Source organism: Hydra viridissima, unplaced genomic scaffold (assembly GCF_058129835.1).
Source record: "Hydra viridissima isolate aposymbiotic clone 2 unplaced genomic scaffold, HvirCarnegie_v1 scaffold_4, whole genome shotgun sequence".
Lineage (NCBI taxonomy): Eukaryota > Metazoa > Cnidaria > Hydrozoa > Anthoathecata > Hydridae > Hydra > Hydra viridissima.
Window position 1 is genome coordinate 14346492 of NW_028324303.1, and position 24866 is coordinate 14371357.

The following is a 24866-nucleotide window of genomic DNA, read 5'->3' on the forward strand; positions in this document are numbered from 1 at the left end:
ATTATTATTATTATCAACATTATTATAGTTATTATTAGTGTTATTATTATTATTATTATTAACATTATTATAGTTATTATTAGTGTTATTATTATTATTATTAATATTATTATTATTACTATTATTATTATTATTATTATTATTATTATCAACATTATTATAGTTATTATTAGTGTTATCATTATTATTATTAATATTGTCCTTATAAGTAAATATTGTGATTATCAATATGATGGTTATTGTCATTATTATTTTTATGGTGGTAATGACAACAATATTTAAATCATTCTGACGTTAAAAGAACGTCGATTTTCGGTAGCTAATAACAACCAATTTGACGTCATGTTCATTTGTAAAAATTGATTATTGCAAACTGTTAATTCCTCGAATTGGATGAAGCAGTAAAAAGGATATTTGTATTTGCAATACCCTCAAGCTTCCTAAAGTGCCGCCCACCCCAATATCCTCAAGTTTCCTAAAGTGCCGCCCACTTTAGGAAACTTGAGGATATTGCAAATACAAATGTCCTTTTTACTGCTTCATCCAATTCGAGGTATTAACAGTTTTTTTAATAGCCATAACATAACATAACTTTTCGCTGACACAGCAGAAACCGGAAGAAGAGATATCACTGAAACAATGTACTACGAAATTTAACTTTTCTGATGAGGAAAGTTATGGCTCCGCAAAAAGCTTCAGAAGCATATTTAGTAGGCCTCTACGAAGATACCAATTTGTGCGCCATGCAAAGCATGTCACTATTATACCTAAAGACATTCAGTTGGCCAGAAGGATTATGGGAATACGAGCTTAAAATTAAACTTTGAAATAAAACGCTATCTTTATAGCCACAAATCTGTTAAAAACTTTATTGGTTTAGACAATGACTTAAACAAGTTCTATACCTGAAGTTTGTTCTTTAGAAAAATGTGTGGCTGTAAAAACAGCCGTTTGATAAAGGATTGAGCAGAACAGGGTATTTCTTGTTCACTTTTGCGGTGGCATTCTTTATAGTGACTTTCTTCTTAGTGCTGTTTTAGCTTTCTTTACCACGAGTTTTTTTGGCAACTGGTAACTTGGAGTTCTTTTTCACAGGAGTCTTTTTCACTGCAGCTTTTTTGGGTGCTTTCTCTTTGGGTGTTGCTTTTTTTACTGCAGCTTTCTTTTTTGCGTAGTTTTCTTTTCGGAGTTTTTCATTAATTTGGTTTCTTTCTTTGATTTTTTGGCCGCGACTACAGCAGGGGCAGTAGGTTTCTTTGCTGTTTTGGGCTTAGCGGCAATTCTAAACGAGCCAGAGACCTTTTGCTTGAATGAGCTCGCCGGCAACCACCATGCATTCTAGATTGGTCTTGACTCGCGAGTCAACATTTTCACCCACTTTGTTGTTGGCTTTGACGTGTTTGGTGATTGTTTTGACAATTTTTTTTATCTGTAAGCCGGACATTTGTGCGGACAGTCGAGGAAGCTTTTCTTTTTTTTTTAAGCAATGCCGTCAGACTGCAAACTGTGTTTTCAAGTCGACAGGCAAACGTTCACAACTACAGTTTCACATTTTCTCAAATTTTAATTTGCTTGAAAATCCGCTCAGAATTAGTGACGCTTTACGAACTGTAGCTTTTTGGAACAAATATTTGCCAGAAGCACAAGATATTGTGCTTCTGGTAAATATTTGTTCCAAAAAGCTATTTGTTACAATCACAACAGCGAAAAATTGGTTTTTGAAAGCAATCATTTCACAAGTACGCACATAGTGAAATAGCACCAATCAATTAATTTCACAAGTACGCACATAGTGAAATAGCACCAACACCACTAATCTTAGTGAGAACAGTTCTAATTTTGGAAGTATATGAACAATACTGGCTTCTAAAAATCCATTAATCGATTGTCATTATACCTTTGCTTCCACGCAAACTCAATAGAGGTGGGGATCACAAACATGCCAGATAGTACGACTGCAAGAATATTTAATGCGATAGCATAGTATTCAAGCTTTCTTTTTGCGTAGTCTAGCAAGTTAAATGCAGTTCTTTTCTTTTTTTTTTTTTTTTTTTTCTAGAAATGAAAGCTACAAGAAATTTAATTCCTCCAAAAAAAATCACATTTTAGCAAATCATCATTAGCTCGTTATATTTGTTTGTTTGTCACGAATATTTGTGTGCGTCAAGAATGTATAAATTGCATTCAGAATAGTCAATCGAACCAGAGTCGGATTTGTTGGTAAAAACTCTGATTTAATTTTGTTTTTTTTATAAGGATTTGTAAACTATTGACTTACATTGTACAACCGTGGCAACCATAATTTTTGAGCCCTTGATGAAAGCTAAAGTCTCTGCCCTTTAAACTAGCAGACTCGATGTAAGCGATAGGATGAAAGCAATCAAGTACGTTTTACTTATGACATAACGCAAAACCATGTTATGTTTGAATGAAGGAATTCATTTTTTCTCCCAAAAGAAGAACTTTTTGATGGCCGTACTATGTTGTTAGCAAAATTGTTTTCAGCAAAATTGTTGCATCAACGGGGAAGATTGAGATTCTGTAAAGCTATCAATAGCCTAATTTAAAAAACGACTGAAATCTTCATCTTTCTTCTTCTTCTTTTTTTTTTTTCTTCTTCTTTTTCTTTTTTTCTTCTTACATTATTACGTAGTCATGTAAAATTATGTAGTACTTTAAAAAATGGAAATGACACTACCTTTTTTCTTTTTTTTGAAAAATTGAAATGCTCATAGGATTTCTTGTGCGAAATGGTTATTGAAACAATAAAATAAACGAGAAGTTTATTTCAATGAGGGAAGTCACACAAATCAAACTTTCTGCTAAAACTTAAACAACTATTACTAAGTTCTACTGTTATACAAACGTTCAGGCCGCTTTCTCAGCTTCTCCTCATTTTTTTTAGTCTCCACATTATATCCATATCCATATCCATATATTTATAGATATAGCAGAGGCAAAAGAGGGTTGAACTAAATGTTTAATCGCCTACAATTGGGAACACTCAAAAAACACTTTTCTTTAACCCTATGACTCTATTACTTGTTTTGTTACATGAACTGAGACGTTTCTGTGAGCATTTCTTTTCAGCCTCTAAGTGTAAGCATATCCTTTGAAGTTGAAATACGTCTTTATTTTTGTATGAGTCTTATACCTAAGCTAAAAAAGTTATATCTAAGAATATTTAAAAAATTAGAATTGGTAAACCTGAGTTCTGGGTAATTTTTTTTAAAGAATGTTATATTTATTAGTTCGGTTACGGTTTAGAGTTTGGAATTAATTAATGAATTAAATTTGGGGTTTATTCAAAGTTTCTGCTGATTACAGGTTTGACTTAATGTGTTTTTAACGTAAAGGATTAATTAATCAAATGGGGGAGGGTTTATTATTAAAACATTTGTTAAAAAAATATTCTGTAATCTATAATTTTCGTGTGTTTATTCACAAAAGCAGACTTTCAAACTTACAAAGTTGAACTTTGTAAGTTTGAAAGTCTGCTTTGATCCAAAAATAAGCCTTTGGTGAGGACGTGGATATCTCTGATTTATGGCTTGGTTTGATGAGATTTAACACAAGAAGCCCCAAAGTGATATTTTATGACTTTTATTATCTAGATATTAATAATATCTAAATAATAAAAGTCATAAAATATCATTTTATCAACATTAAAACTTTAGCTTCAGCAAAGTATCAAAGTTGTGTTTGGATCAATTGATCCACCTTGGGGCTTCTAGTGTTAAGTTCAAAAATCTATCCGACTCTCTATTTAACGATCTCTCTATTCGAAAGGCATTTTTTGATGAGTTCGGTAAAGCAACGCCATTTTTAAAAAAACTCCTATATTTAAAGTTTAAACGCTAACGTTTTTTTAAAACTAAGATATCTAAGAAGGAAATAAATATTCAAGCAAAAATCACTAAAATATTTTTTTGTTACTAGAAATTAAAATGACTGAATTTCAAAATCATGTGTGCCGATATTTAGGTTGCAACACCGAACTTAGATCCACATACTGATTGAGAGATTTTTTAGTTTTTAACCCAGTTTATGGTATAAAAAAGGTACATAAAATAGAAATTAAAAAAGAAAAAATTTGAAATAGGAATTAAAAATTAACTCACTTAAAGCTTTTTGAAAAATATTTATTAAAAATATTGTTAAATATGCATATGGATATAATTTGATTGGACAAATACAAATACTAATACCAGAGAATCATAAATCAATGAATGATTTGTTGGAAGACTAAAGCTTTAACTTTTTCTTTTTTGAAATTCTTGTTGAGTGCTAATTGGCAAAATGACAGATATTTTTTGATTTTAAATAAAATAATTTTTTTAGACCTTAATATTTAAAGGATAATTGTTTTGAAATTGTGTTAGACACTTCAAATGATCAGTTATAACTTTTAGAAAAGCTTTAGAAAGCCGTTTACCATCAACCACTAGAAGCTGATAAAGTTTCTAAAGACTCTAACCATATTAGAAATTAACGAAAGCCAGCTTAATTAACGTAAGCCAGTTTAATTAATGTAAACCAGCTTAATTAACGTAAGCCAGCTTAATTAATGTAAGCCAGCTTAATTAACGTAAGCCAGCTTAATTAGCGTAAGCCAGCTTAATTAATGTGAGCCAGCTTAATTAGCGTAAGCCAGCTTAATTAATGTGAGCCAGCTTAATTAACGTAAACCAGCTTAATTAATGTAAACCAGCTTAATTAACGTAAACCAGCTTAATTAACGTAAACCAGCTTAATTAATGTAAACCAGCTTAATTAACGTAAACCAGCTTAATTAATGTAAACCAGCTTAATTAACGTAAACCAGCTTAAATCACAAAGCTAGGGAAGAATTTTGATTGCTTATTCTTATTTTTAGTGCTTTAATAAAAGTTTTGTAAACGTTATTTCCCCTACTCTCAAACCACAAGAATTTGATTTTTTATTTTGCCAGTTCAAGTAGCCCGATCATTGGCTTCTCATAGTACATACCTTTTTTGAATAATAATAATAGATAAGCGATTAGTAAACTTGTCAGTCTTCGGAAAGCTGAACTTTAATCGTCATTTTTTCTTAAAAATTCAATTTAAAAAAATTTAACGAGAAATTTGATTTATTGTAACGAGAATGGTGAAATAATGAGAGTTAATGTAAACGTCTTTGTAAAAGACATCGTAGAATTACTTGATGTAAACTATGCTTGCAAAACTTTAAAATTCTCTCAAAGAAGCAGAAAAACTCAATATCTCCTAAATTTATATTATCAATTTAAAATGTTTAGAAAATCATTTCTATTTTTCATTTACCTACAAAATAGTAAACGTGTATTTTTTATTTAAGGAGACTGTGTGATGGCACAGTGCTAACTGTTCTAATCAGGAGAAAAGAAAATTTTTTAATGTAAACTCATTCTAGATTGCTTTTTATTTAGTGGGATATTCCATAATTAAAAAAGTGATTAGAACTTTTAAGTGTGCGCGCGAATATCACGTTGTATTACAATCTACTCTCGTTACTTGACAAATATAAACTCAGCAAGAAAAACCTAAGTAAGAAACAAGATTAGCAAATTAATTATACACCATTGTCCATTCAAATCTCTTTGTATAGACAATATTATCCATTGTCTATTATACACCATTGTCCATTCAAATCTCTTTGTATAGACAATATCATCCATTGTCTATTATACACCATTGTCCATTCAAATCTCTTTGTATAGACAATATCATCCATTGTCTATTATACACTATTGTCCATTCAAATCTCTTTGTATAGACAATATCATTGTGTGATTAACCAAGAAAATCGCGAGGAAATCGCTTTCATCTAACTTTTTCTTTCTTCTTGTTCAAGATCAACTCTTAAAGCTGTTTTCAACATTTTTTAAAGGAAATGACCGATGATGATTGAATGATTCTCGCAGACATTCGCCATCGCACAGTTGCCTGTAGTTACCATTTGCAGATCCAAAGATAACAAAAAAAAACCCATTTAAAAAAGGCTTTTTATTAAAAAAAAAAAAAAAAAAAAAAAAAAGAGAAATTACGGTTTTTTTTAAACAACTAAAGTCAACAGATTCACATAAATTTTCCCTCTGGCATAAAGAAAAGAAAAAAAAAAAAAAAAGTCAACGACGTTCACGGATTTTTGAATACAGCTCTTCTGTAATATTTCAACTCTTCGATACTCTCTCTAATATCAGCTAGGGCCCTGTGGGAACATAATTTTTTAGGCGCTTTCGCATACTCCGTAGGATACCATGCCCGACTGAGCTCCTTAACGGTACTTACATCTATTATTCGATAATGCAAAAGAGATACAAAGTCAGGCATATACTTTTTTAAGAACTCTTTATCGACGTGAACTGTATTTCCAGCGAGCAAGCATTTTTCTTTGTTAGTGTGCTTAGATACGAAATCTATCATTTTCCTTTCGCATTCCTTTAACGTAACTTGAGAATCTTGGACGGCTCTTGTTAAACCTAAAGTGTGCTGGCAGTTTTAAAATTGCATCGAATCAGATAAAAAAAATTTACGCTAAAACATTTTGTAGGTTATCAGATTTAAATTAATTTCTGGCTGAAAAAATATTTTACCGGATTTGCCATGCTGCTCTTTACACCATTCACTCATCGTCTCAAGTACACTCTCTGGCTGGTTTATTACAATATCAGGTCCTTCTGCAACAATATTTAAATCAGTGTCGGTAACGATAACAGCCATCTCAATAATATGCTCTTTATTAACATCAAGTCCGGTCATTTCTAAATCAACCCAAACTAAACGCCAATCCATAATTGATCTTCTTACGATAAATAACAAAATAGTGATTTGTAATGTAAAAAAAAAATTCAAAAAAATCATTTTGATGACGTAAAAACAAAGAGCAAAAAGCCAAAAAAGCATAAAAGTGTTGCACGAGAACTAAGTAGCTTACTGACGAGCATAGCATTGAACAAGGACTTTGCTAACTCAAGACACAGATAAGTCAACAGATTGACTTATCTGTGTCTTGAGTTAGCAAAGTTGGGATTAACAAATTTCAACTTTTAAAGCTGATATCTACGGGATAACACGATTAACTAAAACATACGGAAGAAAGCATGAACCAAAATAAATAAATGTAACAAGTTAAAACTTTAACCAGAACGTGTTCTGTCACTTTACGAAACTATGAAAATACTAAGAACGCCGTAAAATGAAGTTCTTTGTGATTTTTCCACAACAGTAAGGTTGAGCACATACGTAAACGTAATTGAACAAGCCTTAGTCTAAACGTGACCGTCTGCATATGCCTTTGCAGCGAGAATTCTCGATTGCCTATACAATTTTATAAACATCAAAATGAACGTTTAATTCTTTTGTAAAACTTTTCAAAATAAAAGCATGAACTTTATGAAAATTTTAATACAAGCAAAATACTTTTAGCATTAAGAAAACTAAGTTATCAGGGATTATAAATTCCAAACTTCATTACCGACTGCAACTGCTTGAAGGTCTCTTTTTTGTCTTCGAAGTCGAGGTTTCTTTTTCATTTCGAAAAGAGGCTGAATAAAACAAGGAAACAAAGTAACGTATTCAAAAATTTAAAAGAAGACAAAAACGAAAAAACGAACGGAAACAGTAATTTCAAAAAAATTCTTAAATAACTTTGACAATTCCTGAAAATCTCTTTGCAAAAAAATCTTCGCTTTGGTATGTTGTTTTCACTTATAAAAACATTTCAATCGTTTGCAATGAAAATTAAATTTAGTTTACTAACTATTAAATCACTAATCTATTATTAAAAATAACCATCATACCTAACTCCTTTTTCGCAGGCAGTTCAGCTAAAGACTGCGACAAACTCTCAAATTTCTCATTCAACTTCTTAAAATATCCACTCATACATGTGTCAAAATTGTTTATTTGATTTTCGATGTAACGCGATGACATCATTTGGTTGGCAGACATCGGTCGCATTATTGTCTGCTGATTAGCTTGAACAGCACTGTTCGTATCTAACATATCCAGGTTTAAGAGCTTTAGAAAAGCATAAACTTCAACATGCTTCTGTTTGTGTAATGTTACAGGATTTTCATGAATGCTTAGTTCACGCAAAGATTTAGTCAAATTTAATATATATTTTACCTCGGATATCTCGGATATTTCATTTCTAGAAATGTGCAACACTTCAAGGTTTTTAAACTGTTCAACGATGTGTTTTATGCTGGAAAACTTGTTGCAAGAAATTTTCAGTGTTTGAACTGAGCTCAAAGACTTCAGCGAAAGCAAACTATCTAGTTTGTTATTGTCGAATACAAGAACCAATAATTGATGAAGCGTACCTAAACCAGATACATCATGCAGATTGTTAAAGCTTGCATCAATTTCCAACAGCTTTTTTAACGAATACAGTTCAGGTAAACGAGTCAATTTATTATGTGCGCAATTCAACTCTTCAAGCAAAACTAGTGTTTTAACAGCAGAAATATCTTCCAAGTTATTTGAACTTATGTCAAGATGAGTTAAACTTTTGAGACATGAAATTTCATTGTGTTTAATTTCCTGAATTAAATTATTATCTAACCTTAACACTTTCAGTTTTTTAGCATTTTTAAGCGAGTCATTAATAGCAGTTATTTTATTATACTGCAATTTAAGAACTTGTATATTTGGGAAATTCCTCAAACTGCTGATGTCTGTCAACTCGTTTGAAAAAAGCGTAAGTTCAACCACACCATTTCCACAAAATACATTATCAGGTATCAATTTAATGAAGTTACATGATAAGTTAATTGACTGATAACTTTTTTGAATAAATAATTCAGAAGAAATACTTTTTAAACTTTTACTTGAAAGGTCGAGAGTGTGAAAGACAGAACAACTGTCATTAGATACTTGTGGCTCTCTACTTCGAATATCCGTGATGTTCAACATGGCACAGATCTTTGTTGTTAATTGAATTTAAAAGAAATTTCTAAAAGAAAACTAAATATCATTAGTTCTGAAACAATTTCTGATTTCTAAAAAAACATTTAATTCATAATTAAATAGTTGCATTAATATTTTAAAATAATCTAAAATCTAAAATATTTATTGCAAACAACAACTGTCTAAAAAGTAAGAAATCCTAACATTTATGCAATATGGAGAAACGATAACAACAAATAACAACTTAACCAAATCAAAACAAACCTTCTACAACTTTTAATAGAATTTATTAAACTTAAATGAAATCATTTTTCTTAAACTATCAAATACTAATGACAGTCTATTGTATGCCAGTTTCAGTTATACCCATAAACTCTTTTTTCATTTTCATAGTTAACTTTTTTAATAACAAAACTTCGTTAAAAAAATTATCGAAAAACCCTTCTAAAATATTGTTACTAACTTCAATGGTTTTTCATTCACATAAAGTGAAGAAAGAATAAAAATTTAAAAAACTAAACTACTACAAAAATATTTCGAAAAAGTGCATCTATATTTCCTCATATTATAAAATGTCCAGTTTAAAAGAAATTTCTATCAGTTACGATGATGAAAATAGTATTAGGAGAAGCCATGAACAACTATAAAAACTATTTTTCCTACATACAGAGCAAGTGTTCACAAATTAGGAAATTTGATCAACAGTGGGAAAAACATGATAACTCAAGTACTAATACTAAACTTTACATCACACAGTTTGTAATAAAAAGTATTTAAAAAAATATAAATTATTGATTTCAAACTTTTTTTCAATGTATAAAAACAATGAACTTTAAACAATGCACAGCCATATTAATAGATAATTATACTGCACGTATATCAAGCTACATATTTATCTAATATAATTAAACACATCAATCTGTCAACTTCTTTTAACATGATGTTTAATTAAAAAGTTACATATATAGCAAAGTAAGAGAATTCAATTTAAATTCTTTAAAATGAAGTGGTAAGTCAGCGAGCAATGTCAGTTATATAACACTCCACAGTAACAACATCATCAACAAGACAAGAATTCAGAACAGCAGGAGTCAAAAAAACAGCATATTCATAAGAAGCATGTGCAAGAGGAGACAATTTTTCGGTTTTCTTTTGTAGTGGATAAACTAAAGAGTGTTTCTGGGATGAATACTTATTAAAGGAAACAAATTCTACTCTCATGTTGAACGGCCATTTCAATCTTTCATCATGTTCACCTTTTAAAATGTTTAAACTTAAGTGCAAACTCTTACGAGCTTTGAGTTGACAAAGATAACCTTTATCTGCTGAATAAAAACTTGGGCTTGTTTGTCGAGAACCACTCCTGCGATTAATTTTCCAAATAAAATTGGGCTTTGGATTTTGTGGGATTAATGGTAAGTTATTTACTTTTTTTTTGACTTCTAATTTTTGAACACCTTCTTTTAACTCTTCCAATCTCTGTAAACGTGCAGCTAAACCATGATGTGATGTAAGAAGATTATTCAAAGTTGTATTTATGTTGTTGATAAAACTTGTTGTTTCGTTTTTGTATTTAATGAATTCCTGCTCAAGACGAAAATTTTCATTTTTTAAGTTTAGCAAATCATAATCTTTTTTCTTAATTGCTTCTTCCAGATTGCTTAACTGATTAAAGATGTGTTCCTAAAAAAATAACTCATGTTAAAAAAAGGTTATTGTAAAACTAAACTAAAACTATTTTCTTATGCTGTTTCATACCAAAATGTAACACATAGTTAACACCTGATTAGTTAAGCTGTGATTGTCATTGAATAAACAATTTTCACCATGTTTCTAAATAAAAAAAAAAAAAAAAAACAATTAACTAATAACAATTAACTGTAAATGACTTAAAGCTGGATTAGGATTTGACAAATGTCCCTCAAAACTTGGGGGTGAAATCAACCCCTAGTAGTAGAATGAAAATATTTTAATTTCAAAAAATTGATAGAGATCCTAAATATTTATCAAGTTTCAATTTCTCTAAGCTTTCTATGTGAAAAATTTTTTTTTTTTTTTAATTTTCTCAAAGTAGAGGTTAGTGCAACAATGTGTCAGACCTTAGTAAGTCTGTACAAAAGATTAAAGACAGTCCAGTGGAACATGCAACTTTAAAAATTGAATTGATGATGGTTGTGGCTTTTTTAAGATGTCTATGCATAGGAGAAACAAATAATAAAACCACTCAAGGTGCAAGCTGATTGCCTGTAAAAAATAACTCAATCCTAGGTCTCACATCTTTTTGGATGCCTCTAGTGTAAAAAAGTGCTTATACTTGGAATAGCTCATGATTTCCAAAATTTTTATTTGAATAGAGGCTTTCTTAAAGTCACATACCATTTCAAATGGATATTTGTGTCATGATACTTTTGTGTGCTGATTTGTATTTCGCCAATAGAATACCTTGTCGGTATTCAAAACCATTCTTCTTCTTTAGGATTAGGATATAGTACATCTTCAAACTTCCTGTGGGTGTATCAGAACCACTGCTGATTAGTAGTGATTAAAAACTTTAGTTCCACCATTTCAAATGCACCTTCTACTTGGAGCAACAAATAAACCATTGGGTTGGCACCTAAGTAATTTCGGTTTTATAATATGAAAAAACTCATGTATTTCAATACAAAGAATAATCTTTAATCAGTTATAAATTTTTCATTTTGTTCAATGAACTTTTGCCATCTTTCTTGCAACTTTATGATTCCACACTCGTAGAACTTCTAGTCCTTATCAGCAAAAAACTGAACCACATGTGATTTAAGGTCATCATCATCTGTGAACAATTTACCATTCAAAGAGTTCTGCAAACTTCGAAATAAATGATAATCAGATGGTGCCAGATCAGGGCTGTATGGAGGATGTGGCATCACTTCCCAACCAAGCTCCAATAATTTTCCATGGGTTGCTAAAGATGTGTGAGGTCTTACAACATCATGGTGGAACACTATTCCTTTCCAATTCGCCAATTCTGGCCATTTTTGCTTGATTTATTCATCCAGATTCATTAGTTGTCACCAGTAAACCTCAGAATTGATTGGTTGGTTCCTAGGAAGCAGCTCAAAATACACAACACTTTCGTAATCCCACCATACTGATAGCATGATCTTTTTTTGATGCAATTCAGGTTTTGATGTGGTTTGTGGTGGTTCATCTTGCTTGTACCATGATTGTTTTTGAATGATGTTGCTATAGACAACCCATTTTTCATCACCAGTAATGATTTGCTTCAAGAAAGGGTCATTTTGATTGCGCTTAAGGTGCATATCACAAATGTTGATTTGTTGTGTCAAGTGAATCTCTTTCAAATCATGAGGCAACCAAACATTGAGCTTCTTAACAAGTCCAAGACTTTTCAAGTGCTTTTCAATAGTTGCGGGATATACATTTAACTTCTCTGCAACAGTTCTCTTGAACAGTTATATGGCAATCATCTTGAACCATAAATTTGATTTCATCTTCATTAACTTCAGAAAGCCAACCAGCAGCCAACCAGTACGCTGCTCATCTTTGAGAGAAAAATCTCTGGAACGAAATTTTTGAAACCAATTCTAGTTCTGAATGTACACTCTGTTAGACAATCAACACCATACACTTCATATATTTCTTTGTGAGCTTCAGCTTTCTTTCCTTTGTGGAAAAAAAAGCAAAATGTGGCGAAAATGTTCAATTTTGCACTCCATTTAAAAATTTATGCAAAGTTGACATGTACACAAGTACTCATGCACCACTTGCTTCTAAAGTACCTCAATATGTCTTGTATCAAATGTAAAAAACCAAAGTACATTAAGATTAACTTGTTTTTTAAATTGTTAAAAAAAATAAAGCATGCTTTTTATGACTAACAAACTGAAATTATCTAGTTGCCAACCCAGTATTTAATCAGTTAAACAAAGCTTAGCGTGGTAAGATTACAAACAGGCCTACTGCAATAACATTTTACAAATACAAAATTTACAGAACAATCTTGTCTCTTTTAAGAAAAGTTGTCTTTGTAGGACATCTAGTTGAAGTAAAAGCCATCTGCAATCAAATTAAAGTAATAAAGTACTTAGAAAAATTACGAATAAACATTAAAATAATACCTATGTTATGACATCTTTTCTCCAGAAATATAAGTGGATAATGGAATAAGCACCTTATAAGACAGTGATACAAAACACACATTTAAATGAACTACAATTTCTTATTTTTAGAAATTAGGATTATTATGAAAGATCAGTATTCTATTAATAAATACGATACAAAAAAAAAAATATTTGCATTTAAATTAAAGATTTAAGGAACATTTACAAAGTGAAAACTAAATTACGCTTTAAACCAAAAAAAAAAAAAAATCAGTGAAAGAAAAGTTTTAACACAGTTTCTGAATTAAAAAAGTGTTCAAATGTTAAAAAATGGAGGTTTTAATGTTAAAAAACGGAGGTTTTAATGTTAAAAAATGGAGGTTTTAATTGATGAACATGTGTGATGGATTGTTACACACAATCGAACAACTGCTGATGAAGTTTCACATGAGAAATATTTCATGGAGAAATTTTTTAAAGCAGGATGCAAGTTGACTGAATTAGATGTTCATAGAAATATTTAAACTGAAGATGAGAAAAAACTTATTATTTTATGTTAGACCAACGTTTATGAGGTCTGGTTATTTCTTTTAGTGAAGATTGATGGATGGAGATATAAATTTTTTATTCAGGTAATATTAATAGAGAATAATCCATCCATTAAAATATACATAGATATAGTAAAATATCCATAAAATATCCAATGTTGGATTAAATGTAGTGGACCTAAGCATCATTTAAAACACTTTTAATGGTTATAATAGTACATATATGCATGAATGGCAACTTTTCTTGCTAGAGATGGCATAGGTTGTGAAAATCAAGCTGCTCTAACATAGAACCCCACAGTTTTTCTTTTTTTTTAAAATATACTTCATATAACTTGAAAAAATCATAAGTTTTGTTTTTATCCATGTTCAGTCATGCAGTTGTAAATGTAACAATCATTGTAAATATCAAAAATTTAATGTGGTTTCGCTTCAGTAATAAAACTAAACTTTATTAAATCAAAACCTCTAATTCTTGTAAGCAGCCTTGCCAAGTGCAGCCTTTACTTGTTTTAAAGCATTTTACCATAAGGTTAGCCACTGCTCTTTGAGCAGCTTTATCAAGAAAAACCTAAAATATACAGTTAAATATTTAATAAAGTACAATTGCAGAAAATTTTTATGGCATTTAAATATAATTTAATACTTGTTACCTTTTCAAGGTCTATACTATCCATATCTTTAGGACAACGCAGTCTAAAAAAAAGTAAATATAAACTTTTGAAATTAATTTTACAATCTAAAAAAAACATTAGAAATAAGGCTGAACATATTATCGAGACAAAAACAGAACAACTATTTGCAAAAACAATGAAACAATGAAAAATTGATATATTGAGCTAACAATTATTATGATGGATTTGTAAAAAGATATAGAGCCTCTCCTAGAATTATACCAAAAAACCTTCTTTAATGAAACAATCTAACAGAGCAAATATGAGTTTTTCAACACTTTATCATAAAACCTCTTACACCACAAACTGGTTGAACACAATGAAATTCAAATTCATAATTTAACTTTTTGGTGACATATCTTCCTTTTGACTGATAAAAATATTGCTGGCATGGCAATTGCAAAAAGTTCTTTTTGTAATAGGTTTCATCATCTTCAGTTATGCACAAGTTTTCTCGGCCTAAAATTTTATATAGTTTTTGAACAATAAATTGCTTTAACTTCTCCATCAATGGATCACTTTGGAGTTTTCTTTTTTATTCTTTATATTCTTTAGATTGAGTACTTTTTCAAAGCTCCATTTAAATCTTGCAAGATCCCTGTGACTGACACGGATTTGCCTTTATGGAGGGAACGATTGATTGCTTTATATTTATCTTTAAATCTTTTTTTTTTTCAACTTCCTGCTTTTCTTTAAATAGATTGAGTCTCTTTATATTGCCGCAAAACAAATCCAACTGTAGATTAAGCAAAATCATTCAATTTTAAAATGTCAACTTGTGACTAAAGGATTTTGAAGAAAAATTTCCAAAATTTTTTCTCAACTATTTGTTTACTCTTTTTAATCTGATAACAAAGATAAGCAAATAAGCAAAGATAACAAAGATAGTTAATACCAATATAATCAAGCAACAACACATTAGCTTCCTTCTGCAAAAAAATTAGAAAAACCTGTTAAGTAGTTTTTGAACAATTAAAAGGTGCTGAATTTCATTGTATTCACCCAATATATGCTTTAATTGTTTCAACATTTAATGCAGATTTTTCTTTTATCTACATACTGCTCATAACAGAAAATGTCCTTTCAACAGGTGCTTTACTTCCAGGTAGAATAAACTTTACAAGTCCAGTAGTTTTTTTCTCATTAAAAAAAAGATCTATACACATCCATCAGATATAGGAATGTTTTTTTCATTCCATTAATCTAAGGTAATAAGTTTTATGAGGGTCTAATGATCAATTACACAAGTTTCTTCTGTTTTTGTTCTGTTTTGTTAGACTTTTATTTGTTAGAACTTCTTTTCATTTGGTGATATTCCTTATAGCACTCATATGAACATTTTAGTATTTCTTAAACTGCACTACCACTTGTTCTTAGCTGTCTTTAGTAACCGCCTAAACTGCATACAGAGCAACAATTTAACATTCTGAAATTTTCTAAAATTTATTAGACTTTTATCAACATAGCCTACCACAGGTCTGAAGGATCACCAGATAAGGAAATAAAGTCAATAAATTCAAAAACACCATAAATTAGCAAAGAGAACAAAGAGCACAAAGAGCACAAAGGTTGGAAAAAGATTTCAGCCTTTTTTTTATTTGAAGTATTAAACTGACTGTAATACATTTTCTTTTTCAATCAAGTACTTCATTACTTTGCTCAAGTTCATGATTAGAATTAGTAGAATTTGAATGTTTTTATTTAAATAAGTTTGATTTAGTTTGACAAATATTTAAGCATATATATATATTTTTTTTATTAAAAAAAAGGACAAATTGTTTCAGAGGATATTTTTTCAAAAAAAAAATTTCTATGAGAATATTTCATAAAAAGAAGAACATAAATACCGTCCTCCAGATTTCTTTAGTTTATCAAAACAATTACTGCAAAATCTATGACCACAAGCCATTATTTGAACTGGTTCACGAACCACAAACAAACAAATACCACATTCCATATCAGATGGAACTTCACCAACAAACTCAGCTTCATAACCCTCCATTTTTTTACTTAACTGAATAAAAAATCAAAGTATTATAATTTCAATTACATTCTGATAACATTTTTTCTTCGCACATTTTACAAAAAAATAATAAAAAACCGGTTTGAAAAATTAAAACAACCAAAGTCTCTTTCCTAAAAACAAGTTGAAAATTTGATTGAAAAACTTGCATTTCTTACATTTATATACATTAGTAGCAATTTCTATGTATACTGACAAATCACAATGATGTATATAGCAGTGTATTGACAAATCACAATGATGACAATATATCTACAGAGTAAGTCAGCATTAGTAATACCAATATTCACTTGATTGTATTGGTTGCATTAATGGATTGCTTTAGTTTGCCTTTAGATTTCAGTTTTACTTGACTCTATTTTTTAACAAGATAAATAGAGATAGCAAACAAAATATAGTTTTAACAAAAAGAGGTCAGCTATAAATCCAGATTAAAAATCTGGACTTATAGTAGAACATTATAAATATAAAGTTCTCTGTGGTTTTCTTTATCATTTCTGACACTGTATTACATCAATAAAGACTAAAAGAACGTATTAGTACCTTGTGCTAGACATTGTATAGAAGGACTATAATTGTTTTCAGCAAGACCTTCCACAAAATAGAGAATAATTGAACACCTTAAGGAAAATACTCCTGGCTTCATCAAGTCAAATAAATAGCCCACATCTTTTCTGGACTTGAGAGCCTTAAATAAATTTGCATGAGACCGTTTTGAACTGCAGTAATTAAAAAAGTTTTGATTAAATAGTGGGATGACAGATAATGTGTATGCTGTCTGAACTAATAAATTATATTTAAAACTATTAAAAAGTTTATAAAATATCTTTTCAGTATCACCAATACTGACTTACCCTGTAGATTAATTTCCTTTGCTTATCTTACAATAATCTTAAAATCTTTATCAAAAACTTTGAAAACAGGGTTCATTTCAAGACTAAAAACACAGTGTAAATCCAAAAATCCAACTTTTTAGGGCATGAATTAAAGCTTGCTATTGCTGCAATTTTAAGTACCACAATTGTACCCAGTACTCAGTAGCAGTGTAGTCCCCAGCAGGCATAAATTCATGTACTTTATGAATCAGTAAACTGGTCCCTCTTCACCATCATTATCATCACCATATTTATCACCACCATCATCATAGTAATCAAAATTGTAATCATTATCCTAAGAAACAACATTTTTTTGAATCTTTTTCAAGTAAAAAAACAACATTTAACTAAGAGACTTCAAACAAATAGTTCCAAATCTTACAACTTCCAAATTGAGCATTCATAAAATAAAACTTATATCCGAATAATCTTACATCTTCAGAAACATCAATTTCTTCTTCCTCATCCTGACCTTCTTCATCTTCATTTTCATTCTCTTTCTCTTCTCCTTTTTCTTCACCTTCCTCTTTTTCTATTTCTTCTTTGAGCTTAAAAATAGAACAATAAAAAATAAAAAAGAAATTTAAAAATCATAAAAGTATTTTTTAAATGATTGAAAGGATGTAAGAAGAATTACTTCAAGTTTCAGCACAATTTCATCTGTAGAAACCTCATTTTTGGGATTAGAAGCAGTTTTTTTTGGAAATGTTGACTTTATTTGAGGTTCTATAAAATACTGAAATAGTAGTTATTTTTGTTACTTGAGATTTTATAAATAATTTTATAACTTTTTTAGGTTGACTATTATTTCTACTTTTGTAAATAAAAGAGTAAAAAAAGTACTTTAGCAAAACTCAGAACGTTATTAATTTCAATACAATAATTTTTTTTATAACATATTTTCTCTTTTCCAAGTTCAATCTTGTTTCTTTGCAAGATTTTTTTACCTATTATTTTTTTTAAAAAAAAAGGTCAAATCTTTGCTCTTTAAAACAATCATAAAAATAATATAAACTTTTCCAGTCCCAAGGACAAAACACCTGAATATTTATTTTACATTCCTAATTAAAGTAAAATCAATGAAGTATTTTTAGCACAGTTAGCAACTAAATAAGAGGTTTTTGATCCACTACTCAATTTGTGGAGAGCATTCCAATCCAAATACAAATTTATGATAAAATCAAATTTATGATAAAATCAAAATCTAATCATAACAGATAAATGAATGATCAAACTAGTAAAAATCAGTGTTTAAAAATTTTGAAAAACTAAACATTTATTTTTAGGCTCAGATAATATGTTCATAGAGCTTCAAAATCAGAGCTTAAAAGAATGTTTAAAAACATTTTCTTTTCTGATTGTTCTATTTTTATTGCTTTTGTAACATTTTTTATAACTTTTTGTAACCACTTTTCTTGTTTTCTGCTCTCTTTTAAATATAAAACAATTTCAGATTTCTGCTTCAGTTGTACTCTATATCTTACATTCGTGGCTACATTTAAAAAAGCCGATAAAATTTTATCTTAAAGCAGTTATTTAATAAAAAATTTAAAACATACACAACCTTTAACATTTCGTTTCCTCTTTTTAGGCTTAAGTTCATCAGGAAACAAACGCCAGTCTAAAACAGTGACAATACTTTTACAATATATTTGAGACAATATATAGATATGGAGAGTAAGTGCGTACACAATTCCTAGACAAATACTAATTTTACTTTCAAAAAATTTATTATTCAATATTTTTATCTAGGCATAAATATTTTACATAAAAACAGTAAACATACCAGGTTGCCATTGCGTGTTGGCATCAATATTCTGAGTTTGCTTATACCGATCAGTATAGCGCACAATATCTAACAAAAATATTCTAAAATGTCTATAATGTTCCAATTCAAGTTTCTAGTTTGAGAACAAACCCCTTGCAAAAGAGTTTAAAGTATTGCATTTAGATATAAAACAATTTATTAAAAAAATAAATAAAATTTTGTGTTAAGAACATAAAGACAGTTATCACCTTTTTTGCAAATCTTTTCTTTTAAATAAAACGGTGAATCCCTAATGCTTCCTCTGAATTCTTGGCTTAGAGCAAGCATATATTCATCAACTTCTAAAGAGCTCAATGGTGTGACTCTATGTTGCAACATCTGAAATTAAAAACAAACTAAAGTTCTTTTTTTATGAATATATAAACTTATTTTTATAATTGCACCCCTAGTTATAAAATACTGTCAGCAACATATTTATTTTATCCTGATTATTGTGTGTATTAGAAATTTTTTCTTCAACATTATTTTTGTTGAATATTTTTATCATTATTATTAAAATATTATTACTACTATTATTATTACTATTATTATTATTATTATTATTATTATTATTATTATTTATTATTATTATTATTATTATTATTATTTATTATTATTATCATCATCATCATCATCATCATCATCATCATCATCATCATCATCATCATCATCACCATCACCATCACCATCATCATCATCATCACCATCACCATCACCATCACCATCATCATCATCATCATCATCACCATCACCATCATCATCATCATCATCACCATCACCATCACCATCACCATCACCATCACCATCACCATCACCATCACCATCACCATCACCATCACCATCACCATCACCATCACCATCACCATCACCATCACCATCACCATCACCATCACCATCACCATCACCATCACCATCACCATCACCATCACCATCACCATCACCATCACCATCACCATCACCATCACCATCACCATCACCATCACCATCACCATCACCATCACCATCACCATCACCATCACCATCACCATCACCATCACCATCACCATCACCATCACCATCACCATCACCATCACCATCACCATCACCATCACCATCACCATCACCATCACCATCACCATCACCATCACCATCACCATCACCATCACCATCACCATCACCATCACCATCACCATCACCATCACCATCACCATCACCATCACCATCACCATCACCATCATCATCATCATCATCATCATCATCATCATCATCATCATCATCATCATCATCATCATCATCATCATCATCATCATCATCATCATCATCATCATCATCATCATCATCATCATCATCATCATCATCATCATCATCATCATCATCATCATCATCATCATCATCATCATCATCATCATCATCATCATCATCATCATCATCATCATCATCATCATCATCATCATCATCATCATCATCATCATCATCATCATCATCATCATCATCATCATCATCATCATCATCATCATCATCATCATCATCATCATCATCATCATCATCATCATCATCATCATCATCATCATCATCATCATCATCATCATCATCATCATCATCATCATCATCATCATCATCATCATCATCATCATCATCATCATCATCATCATCATCATCATCATCATCATCATCATCATCATCATCATCATCATCATCATCATCATCATCATCATCATCATCATCATCATCATCATCATCATCATCATCATCATCATCATCATTATTATTATTATTATAGTAACAGTAATATTTCATGCTGTGCTGGACAAAGCCAGTGAGTGTGTTATCACGCACACTATGACAGCAGTTATGCTTGATTGCTGCTCAACCAGCAATCAAGAGCTCCTTTAAAACAATTAACCGATTTCGCTGTAACAATTTTAGTCGGAAGTAAATTCTATGCATTTGCAGTTCTATTCAAAATGAAATGTTCTCTTGAAGGGTGTTTAGCAAATTCTTTATGGTATTTAAAACAATTTCCTTGCAAACAGTTATTAACAAGTGGAAAACATTTTCTACTGTTTATCTTTTCAATACCATGCATAAGTTTGTATAGTTGAATTAAATCTCCCTTTTTTCTTTTTTCAGTTAGCGTTGTCAAGCCTAAGGCAATGAGTCGATCATATTTGAGGCAGCTAATTGATGAAACAAGTTTAGTTACTCTACGTTGTATTTTTTAAACTGCATTACAGTCTCCTTTCATATAAGGAGACCATACTGGAACAGCAAATTCAAAAAGTGGGCGAATAAATGTTAAATAGAGAGATTTCATAAGTTGACAGTCGAATCTTGCAAATGATTTCTTTATCCGTCCCAGCATTTGGTTTGCTTTACTGATTGTCATGGTTACTTTATTCTTCCATTTTAGATTTGTTGAAAAAAATAACTCCAAGAAAAAAATAACTCCAATTTATTGAAGGAAAATTAAAATCTCCCATAATTAAAACATCTTTAAAGTTACATCTTTATTATTATTATTTTTATTAGTATTATTATTATTATCATTATTATTATTATTATTATTATTATTATTATTATTATTATTATTATTATTATTATTATTATTATTATTATTATTATTATTATTATTATTATTATTATTATTATTATTATTGTAGAAAATATACTTATAAAAAAACATTCAAAATTGGATCAGGTACTAGTTATTACACATTCCAGATATGAAACTTCCTTATGTAATAAAAGCTGTTTGAATACCCATTCTTGTGTAGACCTAGCACACTTCCAATACTTGTCGCAAAGAGAAAAAGATTCCAAAGCCAATCTTTCTTGGTTGAAATTGGAAAAAAAGTTTCTATATTAAAATATCAGATGGTTTTCAATGATATTAACGAAACAGTTAGACAAGTTTCTTTAAAAGAGGAAACAAGAAAAGCAACTAAAGGTATGAGGTATTATGAGAAAAGTTACAGAATCAAGATATTAGTAAATTTTTCCTTGAAGATTTAAATCCAAATGAAATGCAGATTACAAAAATTCTCTTTCAAATGATGATAGGAAAAAAATTGTTATTTAGTCACATCAAAGAAGATGTTTTTTAATTGACTGCAATATATACAATGTTTCTGCAAGACCTCATAGAAGTATACCTCATAAGTATTAGACACCAGTTTAACTTTTAGTTCTATGAAATTTACAAGAGCAAGTGAGTCAATAAAAGGACGAAAACCAATTCAAGTGTACTACTCAGTAAAAGAAAAAGATAAAAACTGCAGATTTTTATTATTCTGAATTTATTGAGGACCATAATTTGGCATTGTTTTGGAAACAATCAAATTGGTAGGTAATTCTAAGGATATACATATATATATATATATATATATATATATATATATATATATATATATATATATATATATATATATATATATATATATATATATATATATACATATACACACACACACACACACACACACACACACACACACACACACACACACACACACACACACACACACACATATATATATGGAGAGGAGGGATGAAGTTGACTGCACTGCCACCAAGTTATACAGATTTAGATCTCATCAAGTTGTAATGGGATAAGACCATCTGTGGGAAGACTCCAAGATCAAAATCTAATCTTTAAAAAATGTAAAAAATATTTTGAAGTAAAATTGAAATCGATATCCTTATAAACTTGACATAAAGAGGCCTAAGGCAGATTTTTTTATGAACAGGGCATTCAAATAAAATTTTATTAACTTACATACTGGGTAAAGAGGTGGCGGCTGGAGGGTAACTGAAGGCATAGATTCACCAGAACCAAAACTTGGTAGATTGAATGAGAGAGATTGACCACCTCTTCCTCTTCCACGACCAGCCATTTTAAATAAATTGATTGATCCAACTTATTATTGGCAATTATATATTACAACAGAAACAAGTAGCAGCCAACTGTACAAAACCAAAAATTAAAAATACTTAAGACAAAATATATCAAGGAAATGAGAGTATCAAACTAGTTTTTTAGCTAAACTAAATTAATTTATAAAAAATTATTATATTTTAAAGTCATCACGAGTCATCATGGCCACCATCATACATCATAGCCACTTCCAAGAAATTTATTTCCGATTGGATAAGTTTTCCCATCCTGCCTCGGTGAAAAGCGCTTTAGTTGATAGAATGGGGTATTGGCTCAGTCAAGAATGACAACTTTTCTCGATAATATTTATACAGTAAAATATATTATCAGTAAAACAAGCATATTGAGAAAAAACAAAATTTCTACAAGCTCTGTGAGATGGGCGCACCAAGAAACATTTGTATTAATGTTTATATTAAACTTCAAGAACAATAAGAAAACGTTGATTCGAGTGAAAGGTAGCGACAGTCCGACAGAAGTGATCAAAGGCAACTTATCAAAGATCAAGTGGATGTTCAATCATCAAGAAGGTTGGTAGCAAAAAAAGACGAAGGTAGGGGAGTTGGGGCACCTTGATCCTTTTTATGGTTTATGGTTGATTACTTTAAGGGGGCTCACCCCCCTCAAAAATATTTCGCCAACTACCAAGTTCATAGAACTTTTAGGGTATTCATTGGAAAGGATATTATAATAGTGTTTAAAAAAATACATTTTTATTATTAAAAAATGTTAGTTGTTGCTATGGTTACAAATTCAAAATGGCGAAAATCATAAATTCTTGAAATTTGGAAAGCTAATTTCCTTGGGTTGGTAAACTATTTTTCAATGAAACTTTCTAACATTATTTATTTACATTATATGCATGCAATAAACCAAAAAAAGGTGAAATATTATTTCGGGAAGGATGTCTGTTTGAGCTTTTAAAAAATCCACAACATTTTTCTATATTTTCAACATAAAATGGGACTTTAGACAAGCTAATCACAGACAATATAAAATATTTAAACCAAACTTTTGGTTTACTGCATGAAACAATCTATTATGTGTGTTGTGTGAAAATATCAGCTTAAAAGCTATAATAGAACCAAAATTACCACATTTCCAAATTCTATTAAATTCAGAAAAAAAGCAATCTGAGAAAATAAGCAAAACGTAAAACATTTTGTAAAAAGAGTTATAGTAAGATATTATTTTTTAAAGCAATTCTAAGCATAATAAAATCAATTTAAAAGGTGTTTTGGTAATGGAAATTTATACAACATCGACATTATCTATAATTTTATATATAAAAAAAAAACTATATCACATGAAGAACATTTTTGTCAAAAAAATGATATATAACTAAAAATAAGAAAACAGCATATCCAGAATAAAAAAACTAAATAAAATAAAAACAACATCTTTAAAATTAACTTCAAAGTAATGCTGCTTTATAAATTATTTCCTTCATTTTGCTTTTTTTTATCATCTTTTTGTTTTTTTTGTCCTCTAATTTGACGACGATGGAGAACATTTTTTACTTCACTATGTTTTATTGAATTTTTAATCCTTTTTGTATTAATTTTATCACACCCAATATTGGTATAAAATCCTGGAACCATATTTAGTCTTTCATACAAATTAATAACAGCTTTAGCTCCAATGTTGAAGTTAGATACAGCATCATAGATGCCCAAAGAAAGTTGTTGTAAACCAATGAATGTTGATTCGGGCAAACGTTCCCAAATCATATTATTAAATGACTCATTTTGATTTTGTGTTTTTCCATGTAAGCACTTGTCAAGAAGTGAATCACATGTCAACTCATTTATAACTTTTCTAACTCGCAATGCAATATTTGCTGGCAAGCCTGGACCATGCCTAAACTTTTCAACTTCATTACTTGCCACAGCTCTTTGATACCCACACCAACTATCTTTTCCAGTCGGACAGTTTACATAAAGATTGTTAATTTTATTAGATGCCACATGGCAAAAACCACTTATAAGTCCTTTTTTCATGACTTGTTTAT

General features: G+C 29.8%; 4 protein-coding genes across 10 annotated transcripts; all 4 read right to left on the minus strand.

Annotated features, from left to right (window-relative positions):
- Positions 1-6042: 6042 nt before the first annotated feature.
- On the minus strand, positions 6043-6965 carry LOC145183594 (putative oligoribonuclease). The gene is made up of 2 exons (XM_080058994.2): positions 6596-6965; positions 6043-6481 (listed from the first exon to the last, which is right to left on the minus strand). The coding sequence occupies exons 1-2, from the start codon at positions 6903-6905 to the stop codon at positions 6138-6140; spliced, it is 654 nt and encodes a 217-aa protein (XP_079915120.2). The 5' UTR covers positions 6906-6965; the 3' UTR covers positions 6043-6137.
- A 128-nt stretch (positions 6966-7093) lies between these two features.
- On the minus strand, positions 7094-8994 carry LOC145183589 (uncharacterized). 2 transcript variants are annotated; one of them, XM_090085722.1, is made up of 4 exons: positions 8130-8958; positions 7802-7999; positions 7477-7546; positions 7094-7319 (listed from the first exon to the last, which is right to left on the minus strand). In XM_090085722.1, exons 2-4 carry the CDS (start codon positions 7959-7961, stop codon positions 7271-7273), a joined length of 279 nt encoding a protein of 92 aa, XP_089941848.1. In that variant the 5' UTR covers positions 7962-7999; positions 8130-8958; the 3' UTR covers positions 7094-7270. The 2 variants fall into 2 exon arrangements, with proteins under 2 accessions (XP_089941848.1, XP_079915114.2); XM_080058988.2 differs by having other exon boundaries at positions 7802-8994.
- A 702-nt stretch (positions 8995-9696) lies between these two features.
- On the minus strand, positions 9697-17234 carry LOC145183591 (uncharacterized). Of its 2 annotated transcripts, XM_090085738.1 has the most exons (8): positions 17115-17234; positions 16804-16948; positions 16419-16615; positions 16085-16251; positions 14217-14259; positions 14030-14134; positions 10695-10745; positions 9697-10595 (listed from the first exon to the last, which is right to left on the minus strand). In XM_090085738.1, exons 3-8 carry the CDS (start codon positions 16428-16430, stop codon positions 9927-9929), a joined length of 1047 nt encoding a protein of 348 aa, XP_089941864.1. In that variant the 5' UTR covers positions 16431-16615; positions 16804-16948; positions 17115-17234; the 3' UTR covers positions 9697-9926. The 2 variants fall into 2 exon arrangements, 1 of the variants encoding a protein (XP_089941864.1); XR_016451941.1 differs by lacking the exon at positions 17115-17234 and adding an exon at positions 13034-13086 and having other exon boundaries at positions 16419-16903.
- LOC145183592 (DNA-directed RNA polymerase III subunit RPC7-like) lies at positions 17177-23067 on the minus strand. Of its 5 annotated transcripts, none has more exons than XM_090085742.1 (7): positions 22701-23067; positions 19152-19281; positions 18922-18990; positions 18700-18756; positions 17773-17861; positions 17570-17683; positions 17177-17430 (listed from the first exon to the last, which is right to left on the minus strand). In XM_090085742.1, exons 1-7 carry the CDS (start codon positions 22812-22814, stop codon positions 17344-17346), a joined length of 660 nt encoding a protein of 219 aa, XP_089941868.1. In that variant the 5' UTR covers positions 22815-23067; the 3' UTR covers positions 17177-17343. The 5 variants fall into 5 exon arrangements, with proteins under 5 accessions (XP_089941868.1, XP_089941871.1, XP_089941869.1 ...); XM_090085745.1 differs by having other exon boundaries at positions 17773-17871; XM_090085743.1 differs by having other exon boundaries at positions 22697-23036.
- Between the last annotated feature and the right edge of the window lie 1799 nt (positions 23068-24866).

Bases quoted from the DNA above. Each gene is read 5' to 3' on its own strand.
- LOC145183592 (XM_090085742.1), bottom strand. From the start codon at position 22,814: ATGGCTGGTCGTGGAAGAGGAAGAGGTGGTCAATCTCTCTCATTCAAT. The intron at 18,991-19,151 runs GTGATAACTGTC...TATTTTTGTTAG, and splicing joins AGAAAAGATTTGCAAAAAAG to ATATTGTGCGCTATACTGAT. The intron at 18,757-18,921 runs GTATGTTTACTG...TCACTGTTTTAG, and splicing joins CAACACGCAATGGCAACCTG to ACTGGCGTTTGTTTCCTGAT.
- LOC145183589 (XM_080058988.2), bottom strand. From the start codon at position 8,918: ATGTTGAACATCACGGATATTCGAAGTAGAGAGCCACAAGTATCTAAT. The intron at 7,547-7,801 runs GTATGATGGTTA...TGTTTTATTCAG, and splicing joins GCCTGCGAAAAAGGAGTTAG to CCTCTTTTCGAAATGAAAAA. The intron at 7,320-7,476 runs GTAATGAAGTTT...AAAATTGTATAG, and splicing joins CCTTCAAGCAGTTGCAGTCG to GCAATCGAGAATTCTCGCTG.
- LOC145183594 (XM_080058994.2), bottom strand. From the start codon at position 6,905: ATGCTTTTTTGGCTTTTTGCTCTTTGTTTTTACGTCATCAAAATGATT. The intron at 6,482-6,595 runs GTAAAATATTTT...AGCACACTTTAG, and splicing joins AGAGCAGCATGGCAAATCCG to GTTTAACAAGAGCCGTCCAA.
- LOC145183591 (XM_090085738.1), bottom strand. The intron at 14,135-14,216 runs GTAACAAGTATT...TGTATATTTTAG, and splicing joins ATAGTATAGACCTTGAAAAG to GTTTTTCTTGATAAAGCTGC. The intron at 10,746-14,029 runs GTTTTGATTTAA...TTTTTTATTTAG, and splicing joins GCTGCTTACAAGAATTAGAG to AAACATGGTGAAAATTGTTT.